The sequence below is a fragment of the Primulina tabacum genome, chromosome 15, assembly GCF_025594145.1.
Source record: "Primulina tabacum isolate GXHZ01 chromosome 15, ASM2559414v2, whole genome shotgun sequence".
Lineage (NCBI taxonomy): Eukaryota > Viridiplantae > Streptophyta > Magnoliopsida > Lamiales > Gesneriaceae > Primulina > Primulina tabacum.
Window position 1 is genome coordinate 2,212,762 of NC_134564.1, and position 26,715 is coordinate 2,239,476.

Genomic DNA, 26,715 nt, shown 5'->3' on the forward strand with positions numbered 1-26,715 from the left:
AATTTGCATTTTGTCGTTGATCAAATGTCTTTCTAATTAAAAATTAATATGTGAACAATTACTTATCTGATTTGTCTGAATTGGATTCACAAAGTTAACAAAATATTCTTGTTGCTTGACCATATTTTAGCATGTCATCACCAATTTATGCTCTCATCACTTCCATCTTCATTCCATAACCTAATGTTATCCTCCATTGCATTGTCACTTTCTTCACTTTAGTCCTCGTGTCTTCCAGCTTCATTAGGTGAATATGGACAAAAAGTTAGTATACTGCACCATTTGAAATTAATAAAAATAAGAACATAAATAACCTACACAGTAAACATGAAGAATACAAATACACAAAAATTAATAAAAAAAATTTCGCTGTACGTTGGAGGACAAACGTAGCATTTAAAATGCACATACACATAAAGATTACAATTATTGAAAGAAGATGCAACCCACATGGACCACAAAAAAAGTGCATATTGAAAATTGAACAAGAAATCAAACCATATTTCGGTTGAGGAAGTTTCATTCGATCCGTGAGGTGAATCTTCATTTCAAAGCAATGACTTTTCGATTCACAAAGTTCGACTACTGAAATTCTCTGTAGTTTATTCGAGCAAGAGGACTTCTAAGTTGCATCGATTTCTTTGGGTTCGGAAATGCATCACGATTTGGAGAAAAAAATTGGCTTGGGTTTAATCTTTGATGTTGTCGTGACTTTTTTTTTTTTTTGGAGAATATGCTTGTTTTTTCTAGATTTTCATTTTTTGAATATGTTTGTGGATTTATTTTTAAATGTGACGTATATTTAGTTTTATTTTTTCAATTTTATTATTTTCCTACGTAGAATTTGAATAAACCACCAAAAATCAAAACCTCCCATTCAAATTACAACTCACCATTCCGGAAGCCTGCTAGGCATTTTATGGTGGAAGATTTCAAATTTGGGGGAAAATGATTGAAATTGAGAAATATTATAAATTATTGGACTAAGAACGTAAATTTTCTCATAACAGGAATAAAATTAGAAAACGTGCAAGTTATAGGACCAAAATTCAATTTCTTCTATTTATATATATAATATTAGTTTTATTATAATTTTTAAATCATACATAATCACTTGAATGAATGAAAATGTTAAGCATTAAATAATTGACAATAACTTGTGTGAGACGGTCTCACGGGTCGTATTTTGTGAGACAAATATCTTATTTGAGTCATCCATGAACAAATATTATTTTTATGCTAAGATTATTACTTTTTGTTGTGAATATCGATAGGGTTGACCCGTATCATAGATAAAAATTCGTGAGACCGTCTCATAAGAGACCTACTCTAAGTAATTTATATTATTTAAGTTGGTTGATTGAAAAGATAAAAAATGATAGAATTCACTAATACAGTATTTGAATACAATATGATTATTAATATGGAGTAAACTAAGACTAATTTTATTGATAATATGAATAACAAATAATGAAAAATAAGATAATAACAATATTATTAGAAATATCAAAAATAAAAAAATTAACAACAATATTAAACTAATAAATAATATTAAGAAAATTAGGTCGACTTAAATTTCTATTAAACCGATGGAACCAAATAAATTAATTTTTCTAACAATACTATTTGAGATAATTTTTCAAGAACCGGGTCGTGAATTCTTAAAATTGTAGTTTTGATTTTAAAAAAAAATATATTATTTAATTAAAAAAACAGAGTTTTTTACGATGATCATTTATCTTTAGATTCTTCTTTCTCCCATTTCTGCCTGTCTGCGATAACGATTGATATGGTGGAATGTATAGTCAATATTGGAGGTAAGTGAATTCGACTTCAAGATTCAAGGGATTGTAGTGTGATGATAATATGCAGATCTGTTTGGAATGAGATGAGCCATTTTGTTGATTTTTTTGAAGAAATGGAATGATTGAATTCGAGTCTATTGTGCTTTTGATGATATCCATGCCCACTCCCCGTGTTACTCTAGCTCTCGATTCTGCTTCTTATTATATCCTGGTGTTGAACTCCTACGCTTCTGGAGACAATTTTTACGTGAGCTTAATGGATTCTGCCATTAATTTGTTTTTGAATGGTGTTACGTTTTCTGAATTGCGATGGATATGCCTATGTGTTCTGTTAGATTTGTAGATCGTGTAAAATTGTTTGGAACTGGATCCGATGTGCAAATGAACAATGACGGGGTTTACAATTAAAGGGTCGGCGTCGGAATGGTATATTAATAAGTGGGAATGATTTGACATCCATCCTATCTAGAGAGGGTAGTATTTTTTTTTAGGGGAGATGGCTTTGTTTTTGCTTTTTAAGCGAAACAGGTATTTTCTGGACAAATTTCATAGAAAGATCAAATCTTTTAGCCTCTCCTCTGCGTGAGTCTATCCTTTAGTGCAGAGTGGGTCCAAGCTGGGGATGAAATATTAACTCCAATCTTTCATTTGAACACATTCTTATGTTATTTTGTCTCAGTTGTAGATGCAATCGTGAATCTTAGTTATTTCTGAAGTGTGACTATTAATGAATATTTGATTTAGTAGTTTTTGGTTCCAGCTCATGAGCAAACATACATTCAAAACCATGGCAGAAGTTTTCAGTAATATGAATTAAAGAGTACTAGCTTATTCTGGTTCGAGGAGCCGCTTTCGTTGCTTTGCTGCTAAGTGGTGTAAGCCTTTGTGTGAATTCCAACTAGAGTCAATGGATACAATGTTGGCTCTGTTTGAAAGTATGGTGAAGTGGTTTTCAGATTGGGTGACATCGGTCCTTGATGCACCTTCTGCTCGAGCTGTTATCTTTGGAGTTCCAATAGGAGGTTTGTTATCTTCTTTGAAAGTATCTAGTGTTTTGTTTCTATATTATGTGAATTTTGTCACCTGTTCATTTTTTTGTAGGCCATCTTTTTGTGGAGGGTCTTCTCTTGGTTGTAATTCTTTTTCTTCTATCCCAAAAAAGTTATAAGCCACCTAAAAGACCATTGACGAAGAAGGTTTGTGTTTCACACACTGAATTATTATCATCTCTACTTTTCCTTTAATCAAATTGATACGCCTGAGACCTAAACTTTTGTCAATGCACATGAAATGAGTTACTTTTTAAGTAATTCTTTTTTTTTTCTTTTTGATTCCTTTTCTCATTTGTGCCATTGTTTTGCGGCTAATGAATGCTATGGAATAAAAAACGTGGTATGCAAGACCCAAGAAAGCACACAAATTATTAAGATTTTGATAATGTCATCATCACCAGATCCACCTTCTTCGATTCATATAACCTTATGTTTTAATGTTGTTTGAATGATGCTATTGTATAATTACCACAATTTGTTACCGCACAAAGGCATCCTGATAGGCCATGTATGATAATATATATTTAACAAACTGCATGAAGAATATCACATAATCATTTATGCAAAAAACAATTGTGCTGACAAGCCAGTATGTGTCCTCGGTCCTCCTCTATTATTTAAAATTTCTTGATAAGACAATTTTGATGAAGGCTTTTATAGCTTTCAATTCTAGGAAAGCTGTGCTGGTTAAGAAAAATTCTTCTTTCTAAAATTAAAACTGGCTTGAGACATGTCTTTTTACTTATATTTTCCCAGATTCTTTTTACTTTTATAGCTACATCTCATTTTAATGACAGCCAAGGATGGAAGGCAAAGTATTGACTCAGCGTTGCAGTGACATCTCTTCATGTTACATGATTCTGGATGTATTAAAATACATGGTTGCACAATGGTTTTTAGGAACATCTTGTTTCTTAGGCTTTCAACCCAATCATTGCATCTTAATGTAATTTCCTTTGTAACATCTTGTTTTTTGTCATTCAAGCTGACACTGTGATACACATGGGTGCGCAATGGTTTTAGGAAGTAGATGAGTTATGTGATGAATGGGTCCCGGAATCCCTCATTCCTTCTATTACTAAAGAGAGGAAGTATGAACCTCCGGTGTTGGAAAGGTGAGATTTTTCATCTTGTATTGTTTCTCAAGTGTATTTTCGGGAAGAGGCAGTTTTGGCTGATTTGTAGAATAAGTCATATAACAAGGTTCCATTTTCTGGAGTTTTGCGGTTTAGGATTGTTCATACTTCATTCATACTTTGTTTCCTTGAAACAAGATATTGGTACTAGAAAAAAAGGATTAGAATAGATGTATGATTTCTTTACATGACAAGAATTTTCACTGTATTCAACAACACGCAAACTTTTATCCCATTGAGTGGGGTCGGCTATACGGATCCTCTTACGCTATTGTGCTCTATCTCCTCTTATATCCTCATCTATATAAGAATTTTCACTGCATGTATCACAATATTGTCTGACGTGAAATTACTTTATATAGAAGTGAATGATGATGTGTCTCCTGTGTGTTGGATTGAGTTTCTATCAGTCTTGCTTCATCAAATGAAGAATTATATTTTAAAGTCCCTATACTCTTTTAGACATCATATTATCTCATTCTTTACATTATCCAGTGCTGCTGGACCTCATACTGTAATCAATGGTAAAGATGTTGTGAATTTCACATCAGCAAATTATCTTGGCTTTTTAGGGCATGAGAAACTGCAAGTAAGAAATAGTTTCTGCTTGTCACAAAAAAGTAAATATTCTCTGGTTTTTCTTTTACTTTGTTGCTTTACATGGTTTCCAATGATGGTGTTTTTTCGAAGCAGAAATCATGTACCAAAGCACTGGAAAAATATGGTGTTGGTTCTTGTGGTCCTCGTGGATTTTATGGGACAATTGGTAGGATCTGATATTAATATAGTGAAGCTCTTGCACCATTACTTTATCATGTCTCTCTCCTTAAATTAGCTCACCATAACATCATTCGGTTGATATTTTTAATTGATACAGATGTTCACCTTGATTGTGAGGCCAGAATAGCAAAGTTTCTTGGAACCACTGACTCTATACTCTATTCCTATGGGCTTTCCACAATGTTTAGTACGATTCCAGCATTTTGTAAAAAGGGTGATATTGTCATCGTGTGAGTTTTTCCGAAATACTCATGGTTCATTTTGTTTTACAGTGCGACATAATATCTTGCTGGAAATTCCTGAAAATTTTATTTGGATTCAAGTTATGGTTTATTTAAATATAGAAAATTTGTTAGTAATCTGATATCAATTATCATTTGGCACTAGTGGGGGAGTATTATGCTGAACATGGTAAAACTCTTATCTGGTTTTGATTTGGTATTTTTTTTTCTTTTTTTTTTACGGATATCAAGGATGAAACCTACCTCCTCATAGATACAATCATGAATCCTTCTTCATTTTTTGGCAGTATTTACTCCACCTTGCTTTTTAAATTCACTTCTGAAATTACAATTTTAGTTTGCATGCCTCTTTCTTACGAGCAACATAAGCATGCTAACTTCCATGTTCATTTTATTAATGGGGTACGATGATATTCTTTTCATGACTATGAAATTTTTTAATTTAGTCATCATGTGGTTCATCACACTATCAAACTTATTATGTATTCCTCTTTCTTGTGTGACTTACAGATTATATCTTTATTTTACTGCTCTGACATATGCATGTATGAGCTGATTATATTGGAGAGTTAAATTTGTTTTAAACGTAAGTATTGGTTTCTGTAGTGATTCTTGTGAATCATAACAAATTGTTCTTTTCTTTGCTTTCTCTTTTTGGTTGTTATGGTGTGAATATCTTGCAGTGATGAGGGAGTCCACTGGGGGATACAAAATGGCCTTCACCTCTCTAGAAGTACTATAATTTTTTTCAAACACAATGATATGAAGTCCTTACAGAGTAATTTGGAAAAGGTCACCCATGACAACAAACGAGCTGAGAAGCTTAGACGATATATAGTGGTAGAAGCAATATATCAGGTATCACTTCTAACAGAAATTGTCGAGCATTTTATTATTTCATTTTCTTTTATTTCTTTTTTTATTTTTCTTCTCAGATGTGGTGAGCTTGTCCGCCATGGCTTTTCTTCCGATAACCATCTCCTTGATCTAGACTTTGAACACTAATGTCTTTTATGCTTATAGGATATCAACTGAATTTTCAATTTAACAAATTCTATTTTTGTGTGTATGTGATACCTATGGAGCTACTCCAGTTATTGGAATTGTCTTTAGTTTTTGTAATTTATGACTATCTATAGATTAGTTTGTGCTAGATTCATAATTTGTAAAAGTATCATTCTTTTCTGTTGAACCAATAATATAGGAGAGGAAAATGTGAAGGAAAAGGAAAAATTCAAAATGCATCATATTTTCCTTAACAACCTAAGCCTATGTTCCATCACCTTTTCAATTGTAGTGAAGTGAAATGACATGAAATAAATGTATGAACTAATGAATCTCTCTCATAAATCTCTTCGTAACTTATATCCTTCCTTTTCCTTCGAAACCAATTGATTGAGAGCAAAAATGTTTGCATTTTATTTAATTATGAACCGAGTTCAAAGATAGCCCGTCTGAATTTTTCTGAGCATACTTTCATATGATCAATGACTTGCGAAAATGTTGACCGGAGGATTTCCTTACGCCAAAGCACCCAAAGCTTTACGAACAATCTAGAGGCTGTAATCTTACTATTACCTGCACTGAATGCATCAGAATTTTATTTGAGGATCTTCCGATGGGCACTATTTTTCCTCTACACTCATTATTGTTTCTTAGATTCTCACTTCTAACTTGCAAAATTGGGAACTGTGTCAACCAACATATTAAGTTCTATGTTTATTTTCCAATTGGAGTCTTATACTTCAATTCTATATTTCAAATGAAGTTGAGTTCTGAAAGGTTTATTCCTTACCGATCACGTGCCACTTCCAGAATTCTGGTCAAATCGCTCCATTGGATGAGATCATCAAGCTGAAGGAGAAATATAGATTCCGTGTAATCCTAGATGAAAGCAATTCCATTGGTGTTCTTGGAAGTTCTGGTAGAGGCCTAACCGAACATTGCAGAGTTCCGGTAAGTATCCTTCTCCATTCATCTACGACTTATAAATATATCTATTTAGTTTTTTCATGATTTTTTTTTTGTAGGTTGAGAAGGTAGATATTGTCACTGCTGCAATGGGACACGCATTGGCCACTGAAGGAGGATTTTGTACTGGGAGTGCCCGAGTTATCGATCATCAAGTAGGTTTTTTTTTTTTTTTGGAGTCCATTGTGTGGGATAAAAACATAGTTGCTGCTAAATTTGATCCATTGTTCTTTAGATAAATGGTATAGCTCTCTTGAATTGCTTGTATCAAACTAGTGGATAGTGGTGTTTTATAGTGTCATATGTTTTTTCGAGAATTGACTGCTCATCGATGCTTGTTGAGACAAATTGATATAGATCATAACTTTCGCTGGTTCCCAGACACCTCTCAGGATTGAGGAACAAAAACTGTTGGCTCCCATCTCATTGCATTCTACTGTTAGAACCACTCTTCGCACTAGCTTAAGCTCATTGGAAGTGGCTCGACAATATTTTTACACTTCGATACACTCTCATGTATATGCCGGAGCTTGGATAATATGTGCCCAGAATTAATATCAACATGTGTCGTGCATGTTTGATAGGACATTAACAAATTTCTTATAACAAACAAACAAGACCAACTTGGTGAAATATATATGGTTTTACACACTGGTGGTATTGCGGTATGACCCGTGGTTCTAATGCCAAGTTTGAAACTGCTTTTTTCAGAAATTCTGTTTCAGGAGTAGACTTACAATAGTTTATAATTTAACATCTTAGTTCACATTATTTTGCTGCATTCTGCAGCTTATCTTCTCTAATATCAATGCTATACTCCTTTTGGCAGCGTCTTAGTAGTTCTGGTTATGTATTTTCTGCCTCTTTGCCCCCTTATCTGGCAAGTGCTGCCATTACTGCCATCGACATCTTGGAAGAAAATCCACACGTTCTCACAAAATTGAAGGAAAATGTAGCTATTCTACATAAAGGTTTCTACTACTACTTTTTTCATAGATCATTTGGCTATTCTCCAATTATTTTATCAACTCGGTTACATCTAACTGATATTGAACTTGTTGAAACCACATTGCCACTTTCCCTTTATAACAACATAGCGTAAATTTCCAGGTGTGTCAGAGATACAAGGACTTGAAATAGCAAGTGATCCACGATCACCCATAGTTTTTCTTAAGCTCAAAAAGTCTGCAGGATCCTTGAAGGCAGATCTACAAGTGCTTCAAGATATTTGCGATCATGTAAGCGGTGTCAACTTCTCGCTTAGACGAATAACATAGTTCTGAAAAACTTGATTGGTAATTTAATATGTTTACAGTTACTGAAGGACTACTCCATCTTTGTGGCAACTTCAAAAAGATCCACAGTAGACAAATGCAAATTACCTGCTGGGATTAGGCTATATGTGTCTGCTTCTCATACGGAATCCGATCTAAGAAATGCAAGTGAATCATTGAAGAAAGTTGCTGCTTTTGTACTGGCAGGTGAATGGTTCCATCTTCCAGATTATGTTCCATTGTTTTAGGGCCTTTTTTTTCGCCGTGTCATTCAGAGCAAGAAACAATAGACCGAGTAGTAGCTCGGCTGTGCATCCACGTAGTCCCGTCTGAGAAATTAATGCACCTTTTTTTTGTCACGTACTACTAGTAGAAGACGTAATTGATCTGAGTGTAGCTATTTAATTTATTTTATAAGGTAGAATTTCCTTGACTTCTATCCCTATTACCTAACATCTAATCCATTCCAAACCCCCTCTTGCTCACCACCACCAAGATCTTTCGGCAATGTGTCGGCGGAGGAAGGGCGCGATGGGCGGCAAGAGGGACTGCCTAACATCTAATCCATTCCAAAACCCCTCTTGCTCACCATCACCAAGATCTTTCGGCAATGTGTCGGCGGAGGAAGGGCGCGATGGCGGCAAGAGGGACTGCGGAAATGGATGAGGAAGGGTACGACATTATTAAAATATATTATGATATTTCTCGTTGCATACATGACGATGTAAACATTTTCAATCAAGGGGAAATCATTATAATTTGGTGTGGGTGAAGCTTTTTTGCCTTATCTAAAATACCATTATTATTTTTTTAAATTCCCTCTCCTATTTTAAAGACGTAAATTTAATAATTATTTTTAAACCTGTTCAGAATAATTTATTTTATTTTGTTCTAATACATATGTTTTTTTTTGTAATATTATTTCCCAATTTAGTTTATAATTTAAAAAATAAAAACAAGAATTTAAAAATATAAATTTGTATTATATTTATTATTTTACACAAGTCTGCGTTAATACTAGTTTTAAATCATGAACAACATAAAAACATAACAATTATTTTCATTTGAACTACAAAATAAAATCCGACAACTTTGTTTCATTTAAAAAAAAAAAAAAAAAACTGATGATGACACAATGTATGTGTTGTGTTTGGTGTTTTCAGAACTAGAATGATCGGTTCGACCGAGTACCAATCCCGAGTCTGGTCTAGTCCTACTCCCAAAAATAATTAGAAACCTGTTGTATCGGTTCATATTTTTTAAATTTATATTTTTTATTATATATATGATTATTTGGATTTTCAACTTTGTTAAAAATATGATTTTAATAGTATGAGAGCTTAACTGATTTTTAAACCTTGATAAATATATATTTTTATTATTTATATATCCATTTAGTATCTTTAGAATTTAAATGTATTATATTATAATATTATTTAAATAATAAAACAATATTCCAATTGATTGAGCCGTTATTTAAACTTAGATATGATTAAAATGTATTATAAATCAAAACGTCATCGACAAACCAAAACAATTTCTATAACAAGCTCGACTTTTATTATATACACACACATATATATAGGTGATCAAATAGAGTTTGGATATATAGTAATTGATGAAATCAGCTGGAAATGGGAAACATTACTTGAACTGCAAGAGTCAAATGTAGGCAGCGTGCACATCCAACCTCAGCCGCCACGACTGACACGAAGTGGGTCAACGTTATACTTAAATGACTTTAAATAGAGTTAAATGTTAATGTGATATTTGAAATTTAATTTCATTACAAGAAAAGACAAATTACTTGTTATAATTGTTATTAGGATATCACGAATCTTTATTTGTGAGACTGGTTAACTCTACCGATATTCACAATAAAATGTAATACTCTTAGTATAAAAAGTAATATTTTTTCATGGATGACCCAAATAAGAGATCCGTCTCATAAGATACTGTCACGCCCCGAGCCCGGGCCCGCGGCTGCGTGACTGCACAATGGGCCCCTATAGCAACTACTTCGTATTCGTCCTTGCTTTACGAAAATAATTAATCCAAGTTGTTATAGAAGTCCATTGTAAGCCATTATAAACTCATTTTAAATATTTCATTCCGGGGCCGAAGAGGGCGGGGGGTGATCGCCGGTGCCATCAGTTGCACGGACAATGAGCGGCTCCTGGCAGGCTTCTAGGTGGAGGGAATATGAATGAACCGACCCACACAGGAATGAGAGGGATTCTGAGACTGTTCAATGTAATGGACTATACAGTTGAAGAGGGCTTAAAAGATTTGATTTGTACTACTCATATCACGAAGGTACATCTTTTTTTCGGTAGGTCATCACATAAGAACTCCAAAGTTAAGCGTGCTTGACTTGGAGCAATTACAGATACGACCCGTGAGACCGTCTCATATAAGTTGTTGCCTATAATTGTTGGGTTTTGGTTTACATATACGGGATTAGTTAATCCTCTGCAAAAAATACTCTTTCATATCTATCTCGATATCATTAGATATTATGAATCAACTAACACAATAAAGCTTCACGCGCATATGCCTGTGATTATAGGTGTTCAAATTTCGGATAAAACAAAAAAAAATTCGAAAATCCAAATCGAAAAAATCGAACACTGAATCGAACCGAAAATCAAATTTTATAATTCAGATATAAATGTTAAAACCGAGATTTATTTGGTTCGGTTTCAGATTATATATGTCAAAATCGAACCGACCGGAAAAACAGAAATTTAATTAAATTAATAATTTTATTTTTATTATATATTTTTTGAGATGATTTTAGTGAATGATTAATTATTTTGAATAATATTTAGTTGATTGTTATTTATGTGATTGATTTAAACTTTATATTTAAATGTTTTACTAAGAAATCATGTAAAAAGATAACATATTATATTTTACAATATATTTATCTTTTTAATTTAAATAATTGTATGAAAACCGAAATAAATGACCGAAATAACCGAACCATTTCGGTAGAAAATCGAACCGAATTGAAGAAAAATGGTTCAGATATCGGATCATATATTTGTTAAATCGAAAACCTAAAAAACTGAAAAAAAATCGAAAATCGACCGATGAGTACCTCTACCTGCTATTGGTTGACCATTTGATTCAATTCAACTTGAGACAAAATGTGTGAAAATTCCATGCTTTTTTCCTTTTTTTTTTAATTTAATTTATTGCATTATATCTTTTTTTAAAATAATTTATTATGGAATAAATTTAAAATACGTCAAAAACTTCCCAACACATACATAGATGGATAACTTGAGAAAAGCATAAGGAATATATATTTTTTCTTAAAAATAATAAAGTATCTCACACTAAATATTTGAAATGGTTTTTAACCGTAAAATATTTGTTGTTATTGAATCTGGAATCTATAACTTTATTTCAAACTTAAAACTTTTAAATTTGTTATAATCGAGTCTCAAAATTTCTCATATTTGAAATACGTAAAATATTGATGTCAAATAAATCATAAGTAATCTCCGACGTCGTTTAACAATTTAAAAAAGATACAACATGCTCTTTGTTTAATAAGTTTTGAGGATGTAAATAATTGAAAGTCAAAGTAAACAAAATTGAGAAGTGGAAATATTAATAAAAGCATTCCGTATTAATTTAATGAAACATAATATTATTTATTTACTATTATTGGTCGATTTTTGTATGTATATATCTTATATCTTTATCTGTATATGGGAGGATGAGAAAAGCATTCAAGGAAATGAGATGCCAATTTGAGTACAATTGATTTACGGAAACAGAAATTTAGCTGAAAGGGAAAACCATTCAGTTGCACATCAAACCCCCTTTCGGTGGTGACAGCCGTTTCCTCGTTTAATCCGATTCTTCATTTTATGGAGGGTACTAAACCCGGGCGTGGTACAGCCAAAGTTTTGTTCTTGTTCTGAATATTCAGTTTAAGGGTATTTTAGAATTCAAGAAAAAGTAATGGCATCAATTAGTTTTTCTTACTCATCGATCCCGATTTCTCGCTCTCGGTTAGCTCTTTTTTCTGTGTTTCTTTTGTGTTCCTGTTCTTTTTGTATTTTGATCGTCTAAAGATTTATATTCGATGATTGCTTGTAACAGAATGAATAAAATTTCGGATTTTGAATTGATTTTTTTCTGCCCATTTCTGGTTGTTCCGGTTTGTTCTCTTTTTTGGACAAAAAGAGATTTTTTTATTAAGTTATCATTAAGTTGTGCAAAAATCTTGTCATAGCTATATTTTGATGACGGGTTATATTAGAATGTGGTACAATAGAATTTTGGTGACAAATCGTGCTCTTTATCTATTTTTGTTAAAACGTGAGCTCTGTTAACTAGGAGACAGAAAATTTCTCAAAAACTTTTGGTTTCACTTCTGTCCACGGTTTGGCGGCGGTAGATGAAGTAGGTCGAAATTTTTTCTAAATATGATACATATTTTTCAGATATACTAGACGTGAAGATTATCTCTTTTTGAGAAACTGAAAATTTTGGTCATTGTACTGACTTGAGAGTTATTGATATATACGGAAAACTACATTATGCATGGACATGGAGAGTAGTCCTTGCCCCTACTTGAATATTATTGACTGATCACGGTCTCCGTGAACATGGACTGTGGTAGGAAGGTGGTGTTTGAGCCTCTACACGACCAATAAATAATTAACTTATGTTTTATTTGCAAGTATTACAGTTTCTTTCTGTGTTGCATCAAAGTCCAATGGCTCTCCTTCAGGCCATTGTATAATGTGTGCTTCTGGATAACTTTACCTTTTACCCGTCTAATGACACAAATTGGTAGCTAATCTCTTTTTATTGCAGAGCGTTGAAAAATTTCAGAATGTTCAATGGTCTCCACCGTGGAAATTTCCACTCTATGAATGGTTTAGAGTCCGTCAAACAACAGAGTGGAAAAGTAGGTTTCAGCATCAAGGCTAGTGGGAAAATTAAGTCCATTTTGTTTTCTGAAGAAAATGGTGTACTTTCTCATTCTACTGGCTCTAATGGTGTAAAAAGTGCCGTCACAAGTAATGGATCGGTTGGCATTGAGGTGCAATCTGATTCTGTAGTCTTAGGAGCACTTGCCGCCGATATGATACCAACCAATAGTGCCTTTTCTGTTGATGATGATGAATTTGATTTGGATCTGCCAACAGTAGGTTTCTCGTCTATTAGTGAGGCCATCGAAGACATTCGCGAAGGAAAGGTTAGTAATCAGATTGATGTTCTTGAGTTTGGAATGCAGAAATTGGTGACAAATTCTTTTTTTTAACCAAAATTGCAGATGGTTGTGGTGGTTGATGACGAGGATAGAGAAAACGAAGGAGATCTAATCATGGCGGCATCAAAAGCAACACCAGAGGCTATGGCTTTTTTTGTGAGACATGGTACTGGAATAGTATGTGTAAGCATGAAGGAGCAGGACTTGGAGAGATTGCAGCTTCCTTTGATGGTTATTGATAAAGCAAATGAAGAGAAACTTAGTACTGCATTCACTGTTTCAGTGGTAAGTTGCTTCTCTTTGTACGTGAATAATCAAATATAAACTTCTTTTTGCTCTTTGTTTATTCCAGTCGACTTTCTAAGGAAGATGATATTATGGTTATGTTTCGCATTAGTTTTGAAAAATATGATTGAGCAGACCTGCCTTGATAGTCAAGAAATGGTTTGTAGAAACAAACATCGATGGCTATTCAAAGCTACATATGTTGGTAGTAGTAGGAGCAACTGCTGCTACCTTTAAAGATCTTTCAACCCATGCATTATCAAACATGGCTTTTTGAATATATGAACACGCCCAAATAATGATTTGTGAAGCTTTTGTTAGTTCGACAAATAAGAATATAAATCTCAAGGCAGTGAAGTATGAAATTTTGTAGGATGCAAAACATGGTACAACTACGGGTGTCTCGGCACGTGATAGGGCGACAACAATTAAGGCTCTTTCATCAAAAGATTCAAAGCCTGAGGATTTCAACCGCCCAGGACACATATTTCCACTAAAGTACCGAGAGGGAGGTGTTCTAAAACGAGCTGGGCACACGGAAGCTGCTGTTGATCTTTCCACGCTAGCTGGATTAGACTCTGCTGGAGTTTTATGTGAGATTGTTGACGATGATGGTTCCATGGCAAGGTTACCAAAGCTTCGGCAATTTGCAGAACAAGAAAACTTGAAGCTTATATCTATTGCTGACTTAATAAGGTAGCTGGTTCATTTGAGCTTTTTTCTTCTCTGAACTTGCATATTCTGAAAGGTTATGGCCATATGCTTTCCAGATATAGGAGAAAGAGGGACAGATTGGTGGAACCTGCATCTGCTGCTAGCATACCAACTACTTGGGGTCCGTTCACAGCTTATTGCTACAGATCGATTTTGGATGGGATTGAACATATTGCAATGGTCAAGGTAACTAATAATATAAGAAATTTGGACATATTTCAAGTTTCTTGATCATCAATGGTGACTTGTTGATATACTGTAAAACTATACGCAAGGTTTTGCTTACTAGAGCTTTCCTATGTGCGCACTTATACGTGTCCTTTTTTCCTTGTGTGTATGTGCAACCCTATCCCACCCAATACCCCCATGTAAAGAGCACCTTACCTTTCTTTTATTACTTCGAGGCCACCAGGATTTATTAAGAATTCGTTTTTTTTTTGGTTAAATTCGAGCTCATGGACGTTGGCTCAATGTGTTTGTATAATTTAACACAGCCTTTATGTTTATGCCGAAGACCAAAATTTACGTTGATATTAACACCCAAGGTGTCCACGTGTATGTTTATTGGGTATTGAGTATCAAAACCCCAAAAAAACTACCCGAGATCTAGTTAAATTGAGTCTAAAGGGATTGCACAGAGAAGTTTTGGATTTCAAAATATTGAGCTCGTGGAAGGTGGCTTAAAAATAGTTATATACTTCAAACGCATTGTACCCAATTGTTATTCATTTTCATTTCGAAAATCACTCTTAATTCAGCAAACAAAATGTCAAGATGTGGCTTTTGGCTTCCAGCTTTATTCATTTAAGTATCTCAAACTTTGATCATTGGCATTTCTGCTGCAACAGGGTGATATTGGTGATGGACAAGATATTCTTGTGAGAGTGCACTCGGAATGTTTGACTGGAGACATATTTGGATCGGCCAGATGTGACTGTGGAAACCAGCTGGGGCTTGCAATGCAACAGATTGAAGCTGCTGGAAGGGGAGTCTTGGTTTACCTCCGTGGTCATGAGGGGAGGGGAATTGGTCTCGGCCACAAACTCCGTGCTTACAAGTTGCAAGATGCGGGGCGTGACACTGTTGAAGCTAATGAAGAGTTGGGTTTACCTGTTGATTCAAGAGAGTATGGGATTGGCGCGCAGGTATCATTACCTTATGGAACTTCATGCATTGCATTCAGTTTTTATTACTTTTCTCTTCATCTAAATTCTGAAGTCTATACAGTATTATTGGCCTCGCACATGCTAAGTTCTTAAAAGAAGAAAATTTAGTGGCCAACAAAATGTTGAAAGTTGAATTATTGGAAACGAGCTGACCAATCCACGACTCTTTTATCTCCATTGTTGTTTAACTTCCATATATCACAGTTGAAACTGGCTTACTGGTTTCAGTAGTACTCTTTTCCATACTGGTGTGGTTTTCACATTGCCTTTCTACTTGGAGTGCATAGTCCCATGTCTTTCAGGATTATGTTTGCAGATGCTTGATCTGATTTGAACCCGAAACCCTGTCCTAGGAAACCAACCATTTGCTTTGGTCTTTCCGAATTGGAGTTATATCTCTGTCACGCAGAATGGTTGTAGTAAGAAACTCCAGATCACTAACTGTTGTGTGATCTTATGCAGATACTTAGGGATCTTGGTGTTAGAACAATGAAATTGATGACAAACAATCCTGCGAAGTACCGTGGACTCAAAGGCTATGGTTTAGCAGTTTCAGGCAGGGTTCAACTTGTGACCACCGTCACTGAAGATAACAAGCGATATCTGGAGACAAAACGTGCCAAGATGGGCCATGTTTACTCGATCGAACCCAATGGCTTTCCAGCCATCATCACCAACAAGAACGGTCGATCAAGTGCAGCAAGTCCGGTTGCATCCGAATCGTCATAAATTCAATTTGGTTTACACTAATTAATATGGAATTTTTCATGGTAGAATAAGAGCATCTGATGATTGTTCTCTTTCATATTGTGTCAGTCGTATAGCTCGTCAATGAGAGTGGTTACTAGTTAAATGAAATTATTTGGAAAATTATATTTCCATGTAATGTTTTCTATTTTTTTACTGTGAAAAAAGTTTAAGATCAATCTTTTTTTTTTGTCAAAATAAAATAATAAGTACGTAAATATTTTAGGTAATCAATTATAGATATTATATAAAAAATAAATAAACTTTTTCGATATAATAACTAATTAAGATAAATTAAACGGTATTTTAGGTGGGCTTTTTGGTCTCCTCAGCCAATTGCACATTACCAACAGCTGCCTGGATGATAGTATCCATGTCTTCCAAATCTTGCTTAACTTCACCAGCCTGACATCAGAGAAAAACTATTAATTTTTTTTATCAAAAGTTATCGCTGATGATAAAACGTAACTCAAATTTATAAATTATATAGCAGTTTAAATTTTTTCATGAGGTCAATATGTTTACCAATGAGAGAGACACGGAAATATATACCTTGTGTATTAAATTCTGAATGAGCTTAGAATCCTTGGCGGCAACACAGCACAAATGTTCCATGTCTTCAGCTGCTTCTTTAAATTTGCTATTACTAGGCAGCTCTTCCGCCACCTCCTTCAACGCCTTATCGGCGGCGTTTGCCACTGACCCCACCACTTCTGCCACCACATCCACGTCTTCCGCCACTACTTCTATTTTCCCTGGGATACAAATTCAACCTCAAAGATCAAGTAAGGTTGACCACAATTAAAACGTGATGGCTTCAGTTCTAAAAACTAACTTTATATATATATATAATTGCGCATCCAATGGGTGAGTGACACCTCATCGGTGCTCACATAAGTATGCACGGTAGGTGTGCAGCATATCAAAACTTCAAAACTATATATATATATATAGATAAGAGAATTTACAGTTTAGAAAGGGTTTTGATTATATAGTGGTTACCTTCTAGTCTTACCACATTTTTCCAGGTTTTACCCAACAGAGGCAATAGCAATGACAGTAAAGATCCCAAGGTCCATTTCATCCTGTACAAATTTAGTAAAATGTAAGGGAAAAAAGGGTTTATATAGTTAGGAATTTGAAATCCATCACATTAAATAATAAACAAAAAAATGTTATTTAAAAAAGATTTCAAAAGTGCCTAAATAAGCGGGATTGTTTTAAATCTCGATTGGAAATCTATAGTCAAATGCACCCTTAATTCATTTCGAGTAGGTCTCTTGTGAGCGGTCTCACGAATTTTTATCTGTGAGACGAGACAATCCTACCAATATTCATAATAAAAAGTAATACTCTTAGCATAAAAAAGTAATATTTTTTCATATGGATTACTCAAATAAGAGATATGTCTCATAAAATACGACTCGTGAGACCGTCTCACACAAGTTTTTTCTATAATCAGAGTAGCTCGTCCGGATTGAATATTTACTAATTGCTAAAAAAAATTAGAGAGAGATAAATACTCCATAGTCTATAACTTACCAATGCAATAGAAGTTAGCAATCCAAAGGAAATTTAGAATGCAAAATCTAGTAATATTTTACCAATTGGAGAAGCCATTCTTGTGAGGAGCTGGTATTGATGATTGTACCCGGTCAGCACTTTGATACTTTCCCCTTCCATTATAAATAAGAAATTTTCATTTTATTAATAAAAAAATAGCAATAAATATTATTTCTAATAATATTATTTGACATTATAAAGATTGGTACATAGCCAATTTGGTTTCAGCATGCGCCGTAGAGCTGCCACTAAAGAACCTCAGCCCTTGATCCACAGAACCACAACAATATGGTGGCAGCTCCCCGCGGTGGGCCAGGCGGCTAGGCCACGGACCACCGGATACAATTCTTTTCTGGTAATGAAGCGTGACCCAAGTCTGGAATTTGTACGAGGATGATGAATTTCTTGTTGCAGCCATATGTATCTATGATTCAACAGAGATTTATCCTATGAAAAATTGATTTCTCTGAATTAATTTTTTTTATAACTTAGAGCTTAATGCATGAGCTTGAGGAAGATTGAAGTCAGTTCCATCTTTTTAGTTACGTGCACAAAATTCTTGCATTGCCAAAACTAGAAGAACCCTAAAAGATCCTAACACGCCAAGAAATGATTTGGGCTCTTTTAATTATATGGTTACACGTGGTACCTAATAATATCGAGACTGTTAGTTGTCACACATCAGTTGAATAAATTCATGAGAATCGCATGTATAGACTTGGACAATCATCCTCTCTTGAGCTAGCTTTTGGAGTTGAGTTAGGTCCAAGTCTCAATCTTAACAAGAATCTGATATAAAATTTATTTATTTTTTTTATTGAAAGATTGGGGTTGTGGTAATGAAAATTGAGGCTTGAATCTCATATGAATTAATTGGAAACGATTGAATTTAAATTGAGGGATAAAATCTAGGATCCGATATGAACAACTCGATTTAACGATTAAATTTAATGGAAGAAGATCATTAAGATTTTCATCTTTGACTTCACATGTTAATATTAGACAGATCAAGACATTGTTGTTTTGGAGTATGAATTGATACATTATAAACTTCATGTGATGCAGAATTTGAAGGTTTCTATGCTTGTTGTAATACCTTTGTTCCATATCTTAAAAATGAAAGATTTAAAATGAATTTATAATGGCTTACAATGGACTTCTATAGCAACTTGGGTTAATCATTTTCGTAAAGCGAGGACGAATACGAAATAGTTGCTATAGGTGCTCATTGTGCAGTCACGTAGCCTCGGGCTCGGGCTCGGGCTCGGGGCGTGACACTTGTTGAGTTGTGTCAGCAATTTACTGAGATCGGACGGTCAAATGTTTACGTTAAGTTGACTAGATTGATTAATCTTGTTTTGACGTTACCTGTGTCTACCGCCACTACTGAGCGAGGTTTTTCAGCAATGAAGCATGTGAAGACGACACTTCGCAATAAAATGAAGGATGACTTTCTTGTCGATTGTTTGACACTCTGTATTGAACGAGATTTAGCTAAACATATAGATGTAAATTCTATTATAGATTAATTTTATGTATTAAAATCTCGTATGACGCAAATTCTTTGAACAATATAACGTAATTTTTTAAATAATATATAATTTATTATATTGAGTTCAAGCCCCCCAACACATATTACTGGATCTGTCCCCGACTAATATCAATATAATAATTTCCCCATTTTCTATATTTATATATAATTGTCATTTCCGATAAAATTTGAGTTCCACTGTTCGAGTCTATCACATATTGTACAAGAACATAAGCAAGCTGTGTGTTCCTCCCAAGCTTAAACTTATTCTCTTTTTGCTGTGTATTTAGTGGAAGTTGTGTGAAGAATTAATATATATTAATTGCGTATTTCGTGGTAATTCTTTTAATCGCAATCCAACTTTATAGTTAGTTCTGTAATTTCCTGGTCGATTCATTTCCCCCATAATCCGGGGCGGGCCAAATCCAGGCATGCAACATCACACCATCCCCGGCCCGACGCTGCTAGCAACGACTACACATGTTAAGTCAACAAGAAAAGTCTGCAAACGAAGAAAACCCGAATCATTCTCCCTCTTCCTCGATCCCAATTTCTCCTAGCTTGTCATGGCTTTTCGCCTCAGAAAACTGCTGGATGAATCGGATCTTGATTCAAGCTGCCAAGAAGAATTTTGTGATGCCAAGAAAAACCCCAACGGATCGTGTCCACTTAACTGTATGAACATATGCCCTGATTGTTGCAGAACTCCGATCATCGTCACCCCAACACAGCCGCTGCCGCTGCCCGACGATCTCGTACGCGGTTATGGCGAAGCGCACAAATCTTCTACTCTTTCTAGTTTTCTCACGGTATCCTTAGCCATCTTGGCCACGTCTTTCTTTTTCTTTGCTTGCTACATAATCTACAGGATCTTCTTGAGATGGTGTAACTCAAGGATGCCATGGAGGTCTCGATCATCCAGGATTGGTAATGAAGAGTCGGGCCCGGAAGAGTTTCTTGACGTTGATCACGGCCCGGTCGTTGACCATCCAATCTGGTACATAAGGACAGTTGGTCTTGATCCATCTGTTATCAGCTCGATTGCGATAGTTAAGTACGAGAAAGGTGGGGGTCTTATAGAAGGAACAGATTGCTCTGTTTGCTTGAGCGAGTTTCAAGAAAATGAGAGCCTTAGATTGCTGCCTAAATGTAATCATGCTTTCCACATTCCTTGCATTGACACATGGCTCAGAGCACACACGAATTGCCCGATGTGTCGGACCCGAATAGTGAGCAACCCAGCGCCTATGTCATCGTCAGAGAATGCGATTGTTCCGAATTCAGGCGGGGCGGAGGAAACAGAGCAATCTGGTGCAGAGAATGAGAATTCGGACTTGAGAGTTAGGATTGAGGAAGAGGCCGAACCCCGAGCTCCAGTGGGACTAAAGACTAATGAAATTTATGGAGTAGAGAATGGGATTCAACCAACGAGAAGATCGGTTTCAATGGATTATTCATCGGCATCGGTTATCAGAAAAGCCATTGCCAACTCTTCTTCACCTCAATCTGATGAAACTCCATGCCTCGAATCGGTTGAGATGAAAGAAACAAATGGTGGGATTGTTGAAAAAAGTGCTGGGATCAATCGAAACTTGTTGAGATTAGTTGGAAACTCATCACAATCGAGGCTTTCACGAACAGGGTCTTCTTCTATGAAAAGATCAGCTTCATGTAGTGCAAGAGTATTACTTCCGAGATAAAGCGGCAAGAGCTGGAATCCTGTTAATCTTCCATGAGTGCTCGAGCTCGAAATCTACAACGTCGGAGAGTTTTTCAACTCACTAAACTTTTGATAATATCTCAATAAATTTAATAATGACATGTATGTAAAGGAAATGGGATGCTCATGATAATCAAAACAGAGGCCTCGCCAGGATACTTTTGATGCAAGTATGCATGAAGGTTTGATCAAAACATAGGCCTGTCTGAAAATCTCGTTTATGCATCTTTTCGAATTTAAAATTTATTTATTTAATCTCAAATTTACAATGTTTCGATCAGTTTTATCTATCGTTTGACTTAAAATAACTAAATTTATAGTTAAAAAAAACTTTTTTTTACTCTCAAATTCGTGATAAACATGTGTTAATCCTGTAAATTTGAAACTTGACGACACTTCGCTTCACATTTTGAACCTAAATTTTTATAACTTGTCATTTTTCGGAATTTCGAAATCCGTATGTATGAATGAGTCTAGATGTTTCAGCAGCATGAATCCGGATCGTTTTACGCTTAAAAATAGCAGTATATATGTGTTAGAAACCAATTGAAATTTCGACCATATGTTGATTAATTTTGTCATCTTAAAATATCAAGTTCCATGGAAGGGAGACAATAACAGCCATTGTATTAATATTGTTGGCAGAGATTAAACAAAATTGGGAACTATAAAACTATCGATTTCAGATGTTGGCGTTAGATATAATTGATAGTCGGAATGTAAACAATTCAAACCAAGTCAAACTAGTATCGGATCTGAGCTTGGCTCGTATAAGATTGATAGAAGCTCGAGCTCGATTCGAGATTTTATCATCAGACTCGAGCTCGAATTGTCTTGAAATTACTAAGCTCACGAAAAACTCGAGCTCGCTCGTTAAAAGCTTGTTTATCATGTTAATCAAGCCGGGATCTACCTTGATATATTAATAGGTTGTTTATCATAACAAGCCTAGCTTGAGCTCGGCTCTTTTTCGAGCTCTTAATACATACAATTGAACTCGAGTTTGAACTTGATTCGAGTTGGTAAAGATTAAATATATCTATGAACTAATTTTAAATCACACATTAAGTGTAAACTTTATTATTACCAATATTTTTAGTTTGTCAACTTAACAAATGAGTCGAGCTCGAGCTTACGAGCAAACTAAACAAGTCGAGCTCGAGCTTACGAGCAAGCTAAACAAGCCGAGCATCGAGCTCACGAGCTTATTAACGAACATGTTTAATTTGCAAGCTCACGATCGAATTTTCTTATGCTTGATCTTAGTTTGATTAAATTATCGAACTCAAAATCGAGCTTGAGTTGGCTTGATATGATTAACAAACGAACTCAAACAAGATTTTTATCAAGTCGAGCTCCAAATATCACGAATGGTTTAGTTCGTTTATATCTCTAATCAATAATAAATAATAAGTTAAATAATTTCGGACGCATTGGTGAAAATTTTACGATGAAATATTTTTTTTTTTTACAATTTTCATTAATTATTCATTTATATAGATGGATGATACAAAAATAATAAATTAGTTTTATATTTTGCAAAGATTGTATTTACTTTAGAGGCCTCGTGTAAGGACCGTGTATCGTATTATCGTAAATCTTATGTGATTATCGATAATTTATGAAATTGTCATGTGATTATGTATTTGATGTATATCATGACAATGGAATTGAGAAAATGAATATTGAATATGAATTGACGTTGTAAGAGCTCGAGTGGAGAAGCCGGACGCCAATATAGTACAAAAATTTATATTTGTACAGAACGTGTGGCGCCCGGGCGGTAGACAATGACCGTCCGAGCGCCAGGATATGTAAAATTTGTGTTCGGGCAGAACACTCCGCAGCCCGAGCGGTAATGTTTGACCGCCCGAGCGCGACACAACTCACACTTGGGGACAGAATGTCTCGCGCTCGGACGCGAGAATTCTACCGCCCGAGCGCGAGAGCGGTGGGAAGATAAGAATAATTTTGCTGTTCGTTTTCTTCATTTTCATTTCAGAAGTTTCGAGAGAGAGAAAAAGATTTCGAATTCTTTCGTCTGAAATCGACTTCGAAACACTATCTAAACGCGAAACAAATTATATATTTGGGATCTTCGCGTTGAGGGCTTCTGACTGAGGTAATTTTCTTCTGGTTCCAGCAGCTCTAAATATCAAAGTGCTAGAATAGCATGTATTTGAAGTTTAATTTCATATATGTAGTTTAATTTTAAACTCGTTTTCCGCTGTAATCAGTTAACCCTAATCAAAGTGCATTGTAATAACGATTAGGGCCCTAATTTTGTCATTAATTGGTTGTTTACAATGCCTTAATCAAAGTGCATTGTAAAACGAATCGTTATTACAATGCACTTTGATTAGGGTTAACTGATTACAGCGGAAAACGAGTTTAAAATTAACTACATATATGAAATTAAACTTCAAATACATGCTATTCCAGCACTTTGATATTTAGAGCTGCTGGAACCAGAAGAAAATTACCTCAGCCAGAAGCCCTCAACGCGAAGATCCCAAATATATAATTTGTTTCGCGTTTAGATAGCGTTTCGAAGTCGATTCAGACGAAAGAATTCGAAATCTTTTTCTCTCTCTCGAAACTTCTGAAATGAAAATGAAGAAAACGAACAGCAAAATTATTCTTATCTTCCCACCGCTCTCGCGCTCGGGCGGTAGAATTCTCGCGCCCGAGCGCGAGACATTCTGTCCCCGAGTGTGAGTTGTGCCGCGCTCGGGCGGTCAAACATTACCAGCTCGGGCGCGGAGTGTTCTGCCCGAACACAAATTTTACATATCCTGGCGCTCGGGCGGTCATTTTCTACCGCCCGAGCGCCACACGTTTTGTACAAATATAAATTTTTGTACTATATTGGCGTCCGGCTTCTCCACTCGAGCTCTTACAACGTCAATTCATATTCAATATTCATTTTCTCAATTCCATTGTCATGATATACATCAAATACATAATCACATGACAATTTCATAAATTATCGATAATCACATAAGATTTACGATAATACGATACACGGTCCTTACACCTCGTAACAAAGAACAATGTCGATGGTTACGAAGAAAAAATTCATAATCATTTTTTTAAAGTTGTAAAACTTCCTGGGACTGGATGTGGAGAGTCATACGATAAATTGATTGGGCAGACCTCAATGATTTTATATATATAAAATAAAATACCAACAAGTTTCCTGAAAAATGATGAAATTCACCTCCATATTTGTTGGGAAATTACACCAAAGCGATGCCAACCACGATGATAATATAGTACCCAAAAAATACGGAATAAAAATAATCAACAAGAACACAAAAATTTACGTGGTTCACCCAAAATAGGCTACGTCCACGGAGCACTGCAACTTTTATAACTGGAAGAAATATTACAACAAGTGTATACACCAATACACTCAATATTTCTCACTCCCATACCCCGAGTATAACGAGAAAATAATTTCTCTAACTCACACAAGAGAATTCCTGCACTCAAGAAAAAAATAGACTCTTTTTTTCTATGCACTCTCTTTTTTCAAAGCTGAAAAGCTTATGATTTTGGGATACAATAACCGAAGGAATTGAGATCTATTTATAACTAAATCCCTCATTCAGTTTCGTAAACTTATCGATGTGGGATACAGTTTTAATTATTAAATTATTTAATGTGTAGGCCCCACCCCATTAAATCAACTCACCTAACAATTCACCCACTTGAAGACTTGATTTCAATCATGTCTTCACACCATCGGTGCAGCAGCTCATACATCCTTTGTTAGTCCAGGAGACCAACTGAAGTCAAACACAACTTCAGTTTTTCAATGATAACAGCCTTCGTGAGCATATCAGCTGGATTCTTGCTTCCAGGAATCTTCTCAAGCTTCAAGACTCCATTCATTCGATCTCTAAGGATCTCCATTCCAAGGATTTGTTTTGTAGCACCCAAATCCTTCAAAACAAATTACTTTAATAACTCTTTCTCAAGTTTATCAATCTCCTCCAGACAAGCTCCTGCTATCAACATATCATCTACATATATCAGTAGTATGATATAATAACCATCAAGCTTCACATAACAATAGTGATCAGCCTGATACCTCAGAAAACCATCATTATTCATTACACCATCAAACTTCTTGTACCACTGTCTTGGAGCTTGTTTGAGACCATACAAGCTCTTCAGAAGTTTGCACGCCATTTTCTCTTTCCCTCGTACTTCAAATCCCTGTGATTGATTTATTTCTTCATCTAGCTCACCATGAAGAAACGTCGTCTTTACATCTAACTGTTCCAGATGTAAATCTTCTTTTACCATCAATCCAAGTACAGTCCTGATAGTAGTTAACTTTACCACCAGAGAGAAAATATCAGTGTAAACAATGACTTCCTTTCCACATTTTACAACAAGTATTTCTTTGTACCGCTTGCTACCGTCATGTTCTAACCGGTACTCCCACTTGCTATGTAAAACTTTTTTACCTTCAGGAAGTTCTGACAACTCCCACATGTGATTGGTTGACAGTGAATCCATCACATCTTCCATGGCTAACTCCCACTGTTTAAAGGTCTCATAAACATCCGATTTATTTTTCACAAAATAAACCCCAAATTTTCTGCTCGAATCGTCAACAGTAGTGCCATAATATCTTGAGTGATCTCCAAGGGATGTCACAGGAGATGGTCCACATACATCAGTATGTACCAGCTCCAAATCAGCTGATTTCGGTTCTCTAACCTCTTTTGAAAAGCTCACCTTTTTCCGCTTTCCAAAAAATACAGCTTCACACAGCTTGTGTTCAACGATCTTTAATTCCGGTAGCTTTCCGTTTGAAACAAACATTTTCACTCCCTTCTCACTCGTATCCCCAAGCCTACTATGCCATAGACTTGAATTAGCTCCAGCATCCACAGCTGCTAATTTATTTCTCAAACTGGAAGTCATATAAAGTGTTTCAGTTTTCTTTCCCCGAGCAACAATCATGGCTCCCTTTTTCACTTTCTAGGAACCATCACCAAAGGTCACCTTATGACCTTCGTCGTCAAGCTGTCCCACTGAAATCAGATTGTGTGTCAACTTTGATACATGCCTTACTTTGTTGATTTTCCAGACAGATCCATTTGTCATCTTCATCCGGATATTACTCATACCAATTATTTCCAAAGGTTTTCCATCAGCCAGGAAAACATTTCCATAATCTCCCGCAATGTAATTATCGAATACATCACGATTACCAGTGGTATGAAACGAAGCTCCCGAGTCCATAACCCAAGAATCAACCGGGCTTTCCATGGATAGTAATAGAGCATCATGTACCTCCTCAGTAACAAATTAGCATCGTTCTTTGTTGATTTGCAATTCTTTTTCATGTGACCAGTCTCACCACAGCTCCAGCACTTCACATTCTTTTCAAATGTGTTATTGTCTTTTCCATTTCTTGACTTGGATCTACCATGCCATTGGTTAAAACTCTTTTCGTCACTCCTTCCCCTT

At 35.3% G+C, this 26,715-nt stretch overlaps 4 protein-coding genes and 1 long non-coding RNA gene across 7 annotated transcripts; 3 read left to right on the plus strand and 2 right to left on the minus strand.

The window, feature by feature from the left end:
• The first annotated feature begins 1,741 nt into the window (after nucleotides 1-1,741).
• Nucleotides 1,742-8,697, plus strand: LOC142526334 (long chain base biosynthesis protein 1-like). 3 transcript variants are annotated; one of them, XM_075630655.1, is made up of 13 exons: nucleotides 1,742-1,821; nucleotides 2,603-2,827; nucleotides 2,907-3,001; nucleotides 3,881-3,972; nucleotides 4,489-4,582; nucleotides 4,687-4,759; nucleotides 4,871-5,003; nucleotides 5,699-5,873; nucleotides 6,831-6,971; nucleotides 7,046-7,141; nucleotides 7,816-7,957; nucleotides 8,097-8,224; nucleotides 8,302-8,697. In XM_075630655.1, exons 2-13 carry the CDS (start codon nucleotides 2,713-2,715, stop codon nucleotides 8,506-8,508), a joined length of 1,491 nt encoding a protein of 496 aa, XP_075486770.1. In that variant the 5' UTR covers nucleotides 1,742-1,821; nucleotides 2,603-2,712; the 3' UTR covers nucleotides 8,509-8,697. The 3 variants fall into 3 exon arrangements, with proteins under 3 accessions (XP_075486770.1, XP_075486769.1, XP_075486768.1); XM_075630654.1 differs by having other exon boundaries at nucleotides 1,795-1,817; nucleotides 2,566-2,827; XM_075630653.1 differs by lacking the exon at nucleotides 1,742-1,821 and adding an exon at nucleotides 1,836-2,052 and having other exon boundaries at nucleotides 2,566-2,827.
• Nucleotides 8,462-9,017, minus strand: LOC142526335 (uncharacterized). Its single transcript, XR_012815223.1, has 2 exons — nucleotides 8,912-9,017; nucleotides 8,462-8,808 (listed from the first exon to the last, which is right to left on the minus strand). It is a non-coding gene; the product is annotated as an uncharacterized LOC142526335 (long non-coding RNA).
• A 2,964-nt stretch (nucleotides 9,018-11,981) lies between these two features.
• LOC142526532 (bifunctional riboflavin biosynthesis protein RIBA 1, chloroplastic-like) lies at nucleotides 11,982-16,550 on the plus strand. Its single transcript, XM_075631002.1, has 7 exons — nucleotides 11,982-12,288; nucleotides 13,100-13,484; nucleotides 13,563-13,784; nucleotides 14,158-14,480; nucleotides 14,555-14,684; nucleotides 15,347-15,643; nucleotides 16,127-16,550. The coding sequence occupies exons 1-7, from the start codon at nucleotides 12,239-12,241 to the stop codon at nucleotides 16,391-16,393; spliced, it is 1,674 nt and encodes a 557-aa protein (XP_075487117.1). The 5' UTR covers nucleotides 11,982-12,238; the 3' UTR covers nucleotides 16,394-16,550.
• Nucleotides 16,551-16,633: 83 nt separating this feature from the next.
• Nucleotides 16,634-18,480, minus strand: LOC142526533 (uncharacterized). Its single transcript, XM_075631003.1, has 5 exons — nucleotides 18,184-18,480; nucleotides 18,016-18,087; nucleotides 17,414-17,496; nucleotides 16,964-17,166; nucleotides 16,634-16,816 (listed from the first exon to the last, which is right to left on the minus strand). The coding sequence occupies exons 1-5, from the start codon at nucleotides 18,390-18,392 to the stop codon at nucleotides 16,718-16,720; spliced, it is 666 nt and encodes a 221-aa protein (XP_075487118.1). The 5' UTR covers nucleotides 18,393-18,480; the 3' UTR covers nucleotides 16,634-16,717.
• A 1,362-nt stretch (nucleotides 18,481-19,842) lies between these two features.
• On the plus strand, nucleotides 19,843-21,383 carry LOC142527591 (putative RING-H2 finger protein ATL53). The gene has a single exon (XM_075632434.1). It carries the CDS (start codon nucleotides 20,072-20,074, stop codon nucleotides 21,203-21,205), a length of 1,134 nt encoding a protein of 377 aa, XP_075488549.1. The 5' UTR covers nucleotides 19,843-20,071; the 3' UTR covers nucleotides 21,206-21,383.
• The last annotated feature ends 5,332 nt before the right edge of the window (nucleotides 21,384-26,715 follow it).

Coding starts and splice junctions, on each gene's coding strand:
- LOC142526334 (XM_075630655.1), top strand. CDS start 2,713: ATGGATACAATGTTGGCTCTGTTTGAAAGTATGGTGAAGTGGTTTTCA. Junction 2,828..2,906: donor CTTTGGAGTTCCAATAGGAG/GTTTGTTATCTT, acceptor ATTTTTTTGTAG/GCCATCTTTTTGTGGAGGGT. Junction 6,972..7,045: donor CCGAACATTGCAGAGTTCCG/GTAAGTATCCTT, acceptor TTTTTTTTGTAG/GTTGAGAAGGTAGATATTGT.
- LOC142526532 (XM_075631002.1), top strand. CDS start 12,239: ATGGCATCAATTAGTTTTTCTTACTCATCGATCCCGATTTCTCGCTCT. Junction 14,685..15,346: donor AACATATTGCAATGGTCAAG/GTAACTAATAAT, acceptor CTGCTGCAACAG/GGTGATATTGGTGATGGACA. Junction 15,644..16,126: donor AGTATGGGATTGGCGCGCAG/GTATCATTACCT, acceptor GATCTTATGCAG/ATACTTAGGGATCTTGGTGT.
- LOC142526533 (XM_075631003.1), bottom strand. CDS start 18,392: ATGGCTGCAACAAGAAATTCATCATCCTCGTACAAATTCCAGACTTGG. Junction 17,497..18,015: donor AAGAATGGCTTCTCCAATTG/GTAAAATATTAC, acceptor AAATTTGTACAG/GATGAAATGGACCTTGGGAT. Junction 16,817..16,963: donor TTCAGAATTTAATACACAAG/GTATATATTTCC, acceptor CTCTGATGTCAG/GCTGGTGAAGTTAAGCAAGA.
- LOC142527591 (XM_075632434.1), top strand. CDS start 20,072: ATGGCTTTTCGCCTCAGAAAACTGCTGGATGAATCGGATCTTGATTCA.